General features: G+C 42.8%; 1 protein-coding gene across 1 annotated transcript; it reads left to right on the top strand.

Annotated features, from left to right (window-relative positions):
* The first annotated feature begins 1,230 nt into the window (after positions 1-1,230).
* Positions 1,231-7,242, top strand: LOC127500520 (phospholipid scramblase 1). The gene is made up of 7 exons (XM_051871714.1): positions 1,231-2,445; positions 2,525-2,610; positions 4,119-4,161; positions 4,244-4,464; positions 4,650-4,811; positions 5,063-5,224; positions 5,536-7,242. Exons 1-7 carry the CDS (start codon positions 2,358-2,360, stop codon positions 5,572-5,574), a joined length of 801 nt encoding a protein of 266 aa, XP_051727674.1. The 5' UTR covers positions 1,231-2,357; the 3' UTR covers positions 5,575-7,242.
* The last annotated feature ends 5,547 nt before the right edge of the window (positions 7,243-12,789 follow it).

The raw sequence follows: 12,789 nt of genomic DNA, 5'->3' as shown, positions 1-12,789 counted from the left end.
GGAAACATTGGTCAAAAAAGTACATTTACACACAAACTGTCCAGAAACCGCAACTTTGAGATGCCATTTTTGTTTTTCTAGCTCAACTGTCACCCAATGGAACGCATAGGATTGTGGGATATCAAAGGTCAAAAAATCGAAAAACTCAAAAATCGATCAGATGAAGGTATCTCAGGAGACAGGAAGTGAAGCTAACATTGAATTCGGATGTGCCTTGATGCCTTCCTACCTTGGAATGCGTCCTCCGAAGGCAGCATTTTTAAGTTTTTGGATGCAGCCCATATGTGCAGTGTGTGTCAGAGTTGAGTGGCTGTGTGGAAAGTAACTGCGCATGCATCGTCCACTTAGTAGTCCTCTACTTTCTTCCTTCAACGAAATGAGTGAGCACCATTTAAAACAATAAAAATATAATATAGTGCGTTGTTCAGTTTTTAGTTATAGCTTCAGATGAATGATATTTAATTTGCTACAAGCAGGATACACAAGAAGCATGTTCAATGCAGACGTGCAGACAGTTGTTGTGGTAATGAACACTACAGCAACTACTTGCGTGTTTGTGCTGAACGTGCATCTCGTATATATAAAAAACATTTTTAGGAGGCCCTTGGCTTTTGGGGGCTCAAGGCGGTTGCCTACCTTTGCCTAATGGTAAGTCCGCCTCTGAAAGGGTACATACAGTATGGTTTGGTTTTCTTATATCAACATTGCAGGCCAATTTCTACAAACCCGATTCCAAAAAAGTTGGGACACTGTACAAATTGTGAATAAAAAAGGAATGCAATGGTGTGGAAGTTTCAAATTTCAATATTTTATTCAGAATACAACATAGGTGACATATCAAATGTTTAAACTGAGAAAATGTATAATTTTAAGGGAAAAATAAGTTGATTTTAAATTTCATGGCATCAACATATCTCAAAAAAGTTGGGACAAGGCCATGTTTACCACTGTGTGGCATCCCCTCTTCTTTCTGCAAATGTCTGGGGACTGAGGAGACAAGTTGCTCAAGTTTAGGAATAGGAATGTTGTCCCATTCTTGTTTAATACAGGCTTCTAGTTGCTCAACTGTCTTAGGTCTTCTTTGTCGCATCTTCCTCTTTATGATGCGCCAAATGTTTTCTATGGGTGAAAGATCTGGACTGCAGGCTGGCCAAATTTAGTACCCGGATCCTTCTTCTACGCAGCCATGATGTTGTAATTGATGCAGTATGTGGTCTGGCATTGTCATGTTGGAAAATGCAAGGTCTTCCCTGAAAGAGACAACGTCTGGATGGGAGCATATGGTGTTCTAGAACTTAGATATACCTTTCAGCATTGATGGTGCCTTTCCAGATGTGTAAGCTGCCCATGCCACACGCACTCATGCAACCCCATACCATCAGAGATGCAGGTTTCTGAACTGAGCGCTGATAACAACTTGGGTTGTCCTTGTCCTCTTTAGTCCGGATGACATGGCATCCCAGTTTTCCAAAAAGAACTTCAAATTTTGATTCGTCTGACCACAGAACAGTTTTCCACTTTGCCACAGTCCATTTTAAATGAGCCTTGGCCCAGAGAAAACACCTGCGCTTCTGGATCATGTTTAGATATGGCTTCTTTTTTGACCTATAGAGTTTTAGCCGGCAACGGCGAATGGCACAGTGGATTGTGTTCACCGACAATGTTTTCTGGAAGTATTCCTGAGCCCATGTTGTAATTTCCATTACAGGAGCATTCCTGTATGTGATGCAGTGCCGTCTAAGGGCCCGAAGATTACGGGCATCCAGTATGGTTTTCCGGCCTTGACCCTTACGCACAGAGATTGTTCCAGATTCTCTGAATCTTTGGATGATATTATGCACTGTAGATGATGATAACTTCAAACTCTTTGCAATTTTTCTCTGAGAAACTCCTTTCTGATATTGCTCCACTATTTTTCGCCGCAGCATTGGGGGAATTGGTGATCCTCTGCCCATCTTGACTTATGAGAGACACTGCCACTCTGAGAGGCTCTTTTTATACCCAATCATGTTGCCAATTGACCTAATAAGTTGCAAATTGGTTGCAAACTTTTCCGGCCTCTTATTGCTACCTGTCCCAACTTTTTTGGAATGTGTAGCTCTCATGAAATCCAAAATGAGCCAATATTTGGCATGACATTTCAAAATGTCTCACTTTCAACATTTGATATGTTATCTATATTCTATTGTGAATAAAATATAAGTTTATGAGATTTGTAAATTATTGCATTCCTTTTTTATTCACAATTTGTACAGTGTCCCAACTTTTTTGGAATCGGGTTTGTACCTCTAGTGAAATGTTTTCATTCTCTTTCACTTCATGTCTGAACATGTACAGGTACTGATATCTGATAGTTTATGAGATTTTCTGTTTTTCCCGTAGTACCTGTATATACCATTGGCCCTCATCCAGGCAGAAACGAAGTTTATCCTACACCACCAGCCGGTAAAATGATAAAGGGTTTTCTTACAAATAACGTGTTTATAGAGTTCAGATACTCTAAGCATTTTCTTTTCTGCTGCAGGTTATGTACCACCTCAGGTCCCGATGGTCATGCCAGTCCCAGACAGACCCCTGGGCTGTCCTCCGGGTCTAGAGTACCTGACCCAGGTGAATAACAGCATAAATTATGAAGTGAACATTTCAACTATATTAACTATATAACTATATGAACCTTTCTCTAGTATATGTGCTGACTTCACAGCATCTTCTATACAAACTGGAATCATAAAGAATTTAATGGTTCAGACTGGAGAGGGGATACGCAATGACAGTTGGGTGATTTTTACGCTCCACTTCCTGTGAAGTGATGTATCGATGCTCCCTTATTCCATATGCCATATGTAGTAACCTTCGAACTGAACATGCTCGCTCCCTTCGGATTGGAATCTCACATAAGATGGCAGGATACCCTATGAAATCCACTTCGCATTCCAATTGCGGTCTCACCTTATGACACACAAGTGCCCTGCTCCCTCCATAGTGCCCACTTCAAGGGCTCTGCCCTTCGAAATGAGTAGAGCATAGGGATGCTCACTTCCGATTGGAATTTGCCCAAAAGCACTACGCCAAACATTATTTGTAGTGCACCTCCCATCCGATAATTGCAAAGAGTGTTTTGCTTTGTTATTTCTGATAAGAAACAAAGTCTCATCTTTCAAATTCTATACATTTTATCACGAAATTCAAACAATAAATGGCGTTTTGATGCTCTTAAATGTGACGTGACAGATCGCTGTATCACTTTACTTCCACTTCAATACAAGTTATATCTCGAAAATCATGAATAAATATCAGAAGGTATGTTGAAAGTTTGTGATTGTGGGCCCGCATAATGAACGGCCGGTGTGAGGACCCTGTGCGACTCTGAGAACTGAATGAACGAGTACAATACGAGTAATGAGTTAAATAGAATAATCAAATGTCTAGATAAATTATCATACAAATGGTCAATAATCAATTGGCTTTCTAACCTAAATTCGAGGTCATAATAAAATGGAGTCAGATAAAATTTTAATTTGAATTAAACTACTTTGCCACACTGAACATGCAAGAAACCTTCACCCATTCTGTTGGAAACTGTCATTGGGCAGATTGGGTGGGCCTTACAGCTGTATGTATTTTATTCATTAAAATGAACCGACAAATTAGAGTCATTCATTTTAAAGTCAGACTACATGATCCACTAAAAGAATTGATTCATTAAAGTCATTTTTTGGAGGTGGTTAACACTCGTTGGACTTAGTGAGATGCTGTAAGCCAAGGGATAGTTCATCCAAAAACTCATGACATCTCCCCCATGACATTCCAGATGTATATAACTTTCTTTTTTCAGATAATGACAAATGAAGATTTTTAGAAAAACAACCTCTGTGATTGCATATAATGCAAGTGATTGGGTGCCAAAAATGTTGAAGCTCCAAAAAGCACATACAGCTATCGTGACAGTAATCCTAAATCAGTCTACTTATTTATTTATTTATTTATTTATTTTTACAAAAGGAAGCAATTTCGAATACAAGCCGTTTCTCGGTTTGCAACAAATGGATATATTTGCAAATATACTGTATATCTAGATGCATATTTTCATGACAGTTCTACAATGCTGCTTATCACAGGTTGACCAGCTTCTAGTTCATCAGAAAGTGGAACTAATGGAAGGTAATGTTTAGCTATTGATTGCACTAGAAACACTTTTCTAAACTTCTGTCACATAAACACAAATGCTCTCTTTCTCTCACAGTTCTCATGGGATGGGAGACCAATAATCAATATGTGGTGAAAAATAGTTTAGGGCAGCAGGTGTTTTTTGCTGCTGAGGAGAGTGATTTCTGTACTCGTATGTTCTGTGGATCGGTTCGCTCCTTCCTGCTCCATATCAAGGATAACATGGGACAGGAAGTGATGACTTTATCCCGTCCCCTTAACTGCAGTAGTTGTTGCTTCCCTTGCTGTCTACAAGAGGTATAGTATACCACACAACATGAACACTTCACTGTGTATACTGTTCTATGATTATTATCACACTGTTTTGCATCCTGCTTTGCATTCTGGTATACCCACATAAAATAAGAGGACAAATTATTTGAAATATTGCAAAATACCTATTTATGTTGCTATCTTAATGTCTGTACTGCCATATATTTCAGCTGGAGGTTCAGAGCCCTCCGGGCAGCCCTATTGGTTATGTAATGCAAAGTTGGCATCCTTTCCTGCCAAAGTTCACTGTTCAGAATGAGAGAAAAGAACCCGTTCTGAAGATTGTGGGACCGTTCTGTGACTGCAAATGTTGCTCTGATGTTATTTTTGAGGTATGGTGCATAAATTATAGCAAATATTATACTGTCATGTCCTATAATATAATATAATATAATATAATATAATATAATATACAACTGTATTCATCATTGATAATAATAAATGTTAAGCAACAAATCAGTATATTAGAATTTCTAAAAATATTTAATAAAAGCAGTTGTCTTGTTGTGAATGTCAGATGTTTTGTGAGTATTTATGTTTTGTGAATGTAATTGATGCTCATCAAATATTTATGTGATGCCAGGTGATGTCAATGGATGAGTCCTCAGTGATTGGTCGAATTAGCAAACAGTGGACAGGATTTGAGAGAGAAGCGTTTACTGATGCAGACAACTTTAGCTTACAATTTCCAATGGATTTGGATGTGAAAATAAAAGCAGTTCTATTAGGAGCCTGCTTTCTTATTGTAAGTAATATGTACACTTTATTAATACAAACCATAATATTGTTCAAGTGTTTTAAAATCATACAAACAGTTAAAAGAATAATAAAGGATGAGTGCACTTTTTAATTCTGAGATTTTTTTAAACTTTATTTATTAGCTTTCCCATCAAAATGAAATAATATTTCTTTGTATTTGGTTATAATGGTCATTTAATCACGGTGCAATCATACTTCTGCTTAATACAGTATTTAAAGTGTAATTGGATATATTATATTCACATAAATGCATAAATCATAGTAATTTACTTTCTTTTTCTCATTTTTAATATACAGGATTTCATGTATTTTGAGCACACTCAAAACCAAGAGTAAAACCATCCTGGAGCTTTGTTCCCCATTTGATTACATTGTGTATTTCTTTTGAAATACAAATGCTGTATAGTTTTCTCTTTGAAATTTTAACTCAAAATTATGTGGATCATAGTCATAATTTTCCCCAATTACAATACTATATAGTGTAAAAACATCCGGTTATCTCATCCTCACTAACAATTCTTCCAGTTTTCTTCACCCTCACCTTTTTTACATATTATTTATATATAAACAGTAGTAAAGTATTTTTTTTTTTACATTCTTTTCAGACACTTTTCTTCTCCACCTTTCACTTCACCTCCACCTTACATTGCTCCTTTCGTAAATTTGTCAAATAAAGAAAGGTGTGTCACCATAAGCCTGCTGTGAATACATGTCAGCCCTCTAGAACATGTAAATGTTTAATCTATGAAATGTGGATTTAAATCTTGCATTCTCATTTAGGTAATTCTTCAGCTGGGCTTTTTTGGTTTTTAAAACTACTAGTTCATAGGGTTGGGTATCGTTTGAATTTTAGCCATTCCAATTTTTTTTTTTTTTTTTTGATTCCCAGTTTTGATTCCAGTACGTTAAAAACATTTATATCAAACATATTTGTTCTGTATCTTTTGGCAAAACATTGTGTTGCAGCTGATTTCCATTAACAAAAATCAACATCCTACAAAAATATCAGAAGCCTCAAGAACACTTTAACATTTTTCCATGGTTTTAACAAAAATACCTCAGCAAAACATCTCGGTTACGTATGTAACCCTCGTTCTCCGAAGGAGGGAACGGAGACGTACGTCGGAACTGACCGACAAATTGGGGATTGCTTTGGGAGACCAATCTACTTCGAGTGTAAGAAAACGAGCCAATGCATATTGGCATGCGATGATTGCAACAGCTACTCTGTGCTGTGGCGTGAGTATTTAATGAGCAGCAGGTGTGTCGCATATTTGCTTTTCCGCTGAGGAGCCGAGCTAGTGACTTGGCCGTACAGCAGAGGTACAACGACTGTGGCGACGGGACGTATGTCTCCGTTCCCTCCTTTAGGGAATGAGGGTTACATACGGGTTACATACGTAACCGAGACGCTCCCTTTCAGTCGGTCACGTTCGACGTACGTCGGAACTGACCGACAAATTGGGGATATCTACCAACACGCCACTGTCGCTGGCCCTTCCTGCGCTCTGCTTGATAATCCTGGACCGCCCCCAACAATTAGGGTAGTACAACATATACAACATATGTAAGTCTCTGGGGTGGTTCCAGCCTAGTTCTAGGGGGGAAGATCACCAGCAAAGACGACAGAGCGGGCTCTGTCAAGGGAAAGACACGGGCTAGCCGGATTGAATAGCCTTATCGTGGAAGAATGCGCATATGGGATCGCCACAGGGAACACAACATATGGACACCCAGCCTAACACAGGTTCCACAATGGAAACAAGTGTAGGCCTGGCGTCAGACGCTCTGCCATGTCTGACTGCCGGGGGGTGACGGAGGAACTCACAGGATAGCCATTTCTAGGGAACTCTACCGGAGAATAGACGCACGTATCCGGCCCAGCGGGCGGGAGTGGCGTTGCAAGCCGACACTTAGAACGGGTCCTTCACGCTACTGGCCACTGGAGGCGAGTAAACGGGAAGATACCGGGTCTAAGGCTATAGAACCTAGCGAACGTGTTAGGTGTCGCCCAGCCTGCAGCTCTCTGAGGTCTCTGCAGTGCCGTGAGCACCAGAGACAGGTCCCAAGAGGGTACTGAAGTAGGACGAGGAGGGTTTAACCTCCTCGCCCCTCTAAGGAACATGACGACCAGGTTGTGCTTACCAAGAGACTTACCATCAACTGCATCGTGCTGTGCGGCAATTGTGGCAACATACACTTTCAGGGTGGAGGGAGACAGCCTTCGCTCCAACCCGTCTTGCAGGAAGAAAAGCACAACTCTAACCGGACATCTTCGGGGGTCTTCCTGGTGGAAAGAACGAACATTCAACGAACAGGTTCCACTTCAAAGCATAGAGATGCCTCATAGAGGGGGCTCTAGCGGAAGTGATGGTGTCTACCACTGATTGGGGTAGGTCACCTAGAATCTCTGCGTCCCGTCCAGGGACCAGACATGAAGTTTCCAGAGGTCTGGATGCGGGTGCCATAGGGTGCCCCGTCTCTGAGAAAGCAGGTCCTTCCTCAGAGGAATGGGCCAAGGAGGGGCTGTCGCGAGGAGCATAAGTTCCGAGAACCAAGTCTGTTTGGGCCAGTACGGCGCAACTAACAAGACCTGCTCCTCATCCTCCCTGACTTTACACAGTGTCTGTGCGAGGAGGCTTACTGGGGGAAACGCAAATTTGCGAAGGCCCTGGGCCCAGCTGTGCACCAGTGCATCCGTGCCGAGGGTGCCCTCGGTCAGGGAATGAAACAACTGACAATGGGTCGAGTCCAGAGAGGCAAACAGGTCTACCTGTGCAGCTCCGAAGAGGTCCCAAATCAGCTGGACCACCTGGGGATGGAGTCACCACTCTCCCGGAAGCGCAGGCTGTCGTGAGAGCTCGTCGGCTGCACAATCGAGCGCGCCAAGGATGTGAATGGCTCAAAGCGACCTCAGATGCTCCTGACTCCAGAGGAGGAGACCACATGCGGTGGGAGCGTAGACCACCCTGGCTGTTGATGTAGGCTTGCCGTGTAGCAGCCCTTCGAGGTGGCCCAGCGCAAGACGTACTGCTAGCAACTCGAGGTAGTTGATGTGCCAATGCAGTTGAGGCCCCGTCCACAGACCCGACACTGAATCCGTGAAAACCACAGCATGCCTGGTCACTTGTTCTAGAGGGACTCCCGCCCGTAGAAATGAAGGCTCTGACCACGGGCTGAAGGTTTGGCAATAGTACGGGGTGCCGCTCTGCCACGCCCATCTCAGGACTCAGCCGTGAAGCCAGTGCTGAAGAGGCCTCATATGAAGCAAGCCGAGTGACGTTACTGGGACTGCGGATGCCATATGCGCAAGGAGCCTCTGAAAGAGTTTCAGTGGGGCCGCTGCCTCTGAATGAGTTCAGGGAGTTCAACACTGACCGGTCGCACTCCTCTGTGAGTCGTGCTGTCCGGTTGACCGAGTCCAACTCCATACCGAGAAAAGAGGTCCTCTGCACTGGGGAGAGTTTGTTCTTTTCCCAGTTGACCAGAAGTCCCAACAGGCTGAGGTGATGGAGCACCATGTCCCTGTGTTCGCACAACTGGTCCCGAGACTGTGCCAGTATCAGCCAGTCGTCGAGATAGTTGAGAATGCGAACGCCGCATTCTAGGAGTGGAACAATGGCTGCCTCCGCGACCTTCGTAAAGACACTAGGCGACAGGGACAGCCCAAAAGGTAGCACCTTGTACTGATATGCCGACCCTCGAACGCAAACTGAAGGAATGCCTGTGTCGAGGGAGGATCGAGACATGAAAGTACGTGTCCTTCAGGTTGATCGCTGCAAACCAATCTCGGGGATGGATGCACTAAAAAATGCGTTTCTGCGTTAACATCTTGAACGGGAGCTTGTGCAGGGCCTGGTTCAAGGTTCGCAGGTCCAAGATTGGCCATAACCCACCCCCTTTCTTGGGTACAATGAAGTAGGGGCTGTAGAACTCTGTCTTCATATCGGCTGGAGGGACTGGCTCGATCGCATCTTTCGCCAGTAGGACGTCGATCTCTATGCATAAGACAGAAGCATCGCAGCTCCGCACAGAGGTGAAGTGGATGCCCCTTAACTTGCTGGTGAAGAGAGAGGGGGAAGGGAGTGGCAAGGTGTTTGTAACACAGCGCACACTGCCAACCGCGCCCTCTTGTGACCCAGAGGTAAAGGAAACTGCTCTTTTTTGGAAAATGTGGGTACCACTGGACTCCAAGGAGCCAGCGGTGGAACAAAAACAAAAGGAAACAAAGGATTCTCAATGAGTTCCTTGAGCACTTTGCCCTGATAGACCTGCAGGAGCACCATGGCATGCAGGGCAGAAGCGGCTTCTCCGTGTAAGCCGTGTAAGCCTTGCCCACCAGAGAGAACGAGAACTTACACGGTCAGGAGAGGGAAACGTGGGTTACCCCGCCAAGAGGTAGCGGTCTTGGGACACAGTTGCATCGCCACAGACCGCTCCACTGGGGGGAGCTCCACGTACCCCGTAGCTGCCCCGCCATCGAGGGTAGTGAGGGTGGAAGAGGGACCAGACCGGTTTTGGGCAGAAAAAGATGCCTTCCATGATTTAGCCACCTCTTCATGCACTTCCGGAAAGAAAGGTACTGAGGCGGGGCACTGAGAACCAGCACGAGGCGCCCCAAGAAACCAATCGTCCAGCCGCAAGGGTTCGGGACACGGTGGAGGATTCCACTCATATCTTTATCACCCTCCAATGCAGCGACCGACATCTGGTCCTCCGGGGGAGCCCCAAAAGTGATGACTGGTACCGCACTGGTTGCAGTGTCATGGAGGAGTTAGGAGCCCAAGGAGGTTGACTCGGCAGGGTATTCCTCAGGTCACCTGAGCTGGCCCAGAAGAAGGACTACGTCAGGGAATATACGAAGGGGCTCCAGTCCTTTACAGATACTAGAGTCTCGACCTTAACACTGAGATGGTCATGTTCCCACAATGAGAACATGTACCATCCATGAGTGCCACCTCAGCGTGTGCGAGGCCCAAACACGTGAGGCAGTAATCATGATCATCACCGGGGGCCAGGTAGCGACCGCATCCAGTAGCACACGATCTGAATGACATCTTAAAAAAGACGCAGGGTCAGACCGTGTGTGCTCTTTTAGGAATTTGCTCTCTCTGGTGCTGAAATGCACAAGGAAATGGCCGCGGCTACACAAACAGTACAATAGTGCAAGCCTGTTGTGAGCACTCACACACTCGTTGAAGACGCAGCTTTCAGCTGTATAAACAGCAAACTCATTGAAGGCGCCCTCTCCCGCGAGCTGTGAGAACAGCTGTTTTTGCTCCCTCGTGAGATCGCGACCAACACTGTGAGCGCTGTCACACCCGCACCAGACATGCAGAGGCTCCTTCCTAAAAGAACAACTCGTCTTCCACCACTCTTCAAAGAAACACAAACGCAGGAACAACACATGTGTTCGGCTCCGAAGCGAAAAGCAAGTATGCGACGCTCCTGCTGCTCATTAAATACTCGTGCCACAGCGCAGAGCAGCTGTTGCAATCATCGCATGCCAATATGCATTGGCTCATTTTCTTACACTCGAAGTAGACTGGTCTCCCAAAGCGATCCCCAATTCGTCGGTCAGTTCTGACGTACATCGAACGTGAACGTCGAATGACTGTACTAACTAATTTAAATTTCAAGTAAAGACAAGTAAACAGTAATAAAATAAGAACAAATAAACAAATTAGCAATAGCACAAATCAATACAACGTACAGAAATTGTAATCAAATGTAAAACAGCATAGTTTTATTTTTATAAATAAAATGAAGATTAATCCTTATTAAAGTTACAAAAGTTATTCAGTTAAGATCAGTGAGTGATTTTCTTTTTCTTTTGTTCTTTGATTAATGTTAAAGGCAGAGACTACAGCAGGTTTATTAGGCTGCTGTCACTTTAAGACCTCATGCAGAATTCAATATAGCCTACTAGGGATGCAACTAAATGAAAATTCAGGGCAGAGACTGAAAATTCAGGATGCACTTGGCCAAGAACTGAAACTAATAATAATAATAATAATAATAATAATAATAATAATAAATATTCAATTAATTATTCAAACTTATTTAATAATCAACACTCAAATAACTAAAACTGAGTTGTTCTACAAACATTATGTGTGCAGTATGTGCATTTACATTGTACATAAGGCATTTTTTATAATAACTTTTAATAACGGAACTGTTTCTACTCCAGTTTGTTGGTAAAATATACACTTTTAAAAGACAATAAACTGTAACAACTTGTTTTAATGACAAATTTATTCAAACACATTAAATAATGAAGACATCAATGATAGGTTAAGTAAAAATATAATTAATACAGTACATATATATAGCAAAATGCTCTTCTCAATGGATTTTTTTTTTCTAGTTAACTAATAGGCCTAAGTTTATGGACATTAAATAGCTTTCTTGAGGTAAATGTAACTTTAAGTGACATTATGAACAATGATTAAGCGATTACACGAGATAGGATTCATTTCGGTAAGTTGTAATGGACTTTTCAACATACCTTCTGGTGTTCACCCATGTTTATTTCGTGGTCTAATAGTAGTAAGAGGATATGAGATGATCAGTACACAGTCGCTTGATCCGTGCTGCTGCTTGAACTGTGCTACAGCGATCTGTCATGCCGTAGGCTATCTGAGCGCCAAAATGACATTTATTGTTTGAATTTTGTTGATAGTTGAAATTTTTAATTTTAAAGTTTAGACTTTGTTTCATACTAAAGGTCCACTGAAGTGTTTTGGAACGTGCAGCATTATTCAGTGTGTTGACGTAATTTCAACTGAAACAGGAAGACAGGGCAGGAAATATCGAATAACTCTGCCCCTTTTTTAAAATAGCCAATAGTCACAACTCGGCCAGAGCCGTTGAGTTTGGCTTTAGTTTCCTTCTAATCGCTAACCGTTTCTCCTCCTCCTCTTTATCATTTTAAAATACAGCATTCTGTGTAGAGTTTAAATGGGTCTGATATGTTTTGTGGTGCACCGACTGGCGCATTTAATCCGGTCTGTGCTCTCGTGTCTCTGGACCGGAGCAGACTGTGCTCGCGCTGTGGCGGTTCATGTGACACTAACGCGAAAACTTAATTTGCGTCAATGGAAAGTATATTTACACTGTCTGAATTGTTCTCTATCCTCTATATAGTGCACTATGTGCCATTCACCATATATAGAAACTAGCAAATGTGTGAACAAGTGACAGATTTCGGCCGCAGCTTCTGTTTATAGTGTAGGAGCGGCGGGACTTCAGACTCTACAGAACATTTGATTGGACAGGAGATTTGATGAGAAGATGAAGTACCGTGGTGATGTCATGAAAATCTGTAAAAGTAACAACACAAAGCTTTTTTTGCGATTGGATGATAGGCACGTTAATGTTTAGTGAAGTTTTGTTCACGCTGTGCATCAACAGAAAATAGCACAGACTAGTGTCCACACAGCGGACATGTTTAACTGTTTTAACGGTATCCACTTTGTGTGCATGAATCGGAGAAGTGCTAATTCCATGTTTCAGTAACTGATTTCGGCCCTCCAAAACCATTTCATC

Source organism: Ctenopharyngodon idella, chromosome 2 (assembly GCF_019924925.1).
Source record: "Ctenopharyngodon idella isolate HZGC_01 chromosome 2, HZGC01, whole genome shotgun sequence".
NCBI classification, from domain to species: domain Eukaryota; kingdom Metazoa; phylum Chordata; class Actinopteri; order Cypriniformes; family Xenocyprididae; genus Ctenopharyngodon; species Ctenopharyngodon idella.
The sequence above is the reverse complement of the archived record's forward strand: the minus strand, read 5'-3'. Positions and strand labels throughout refer to the sequence as shown.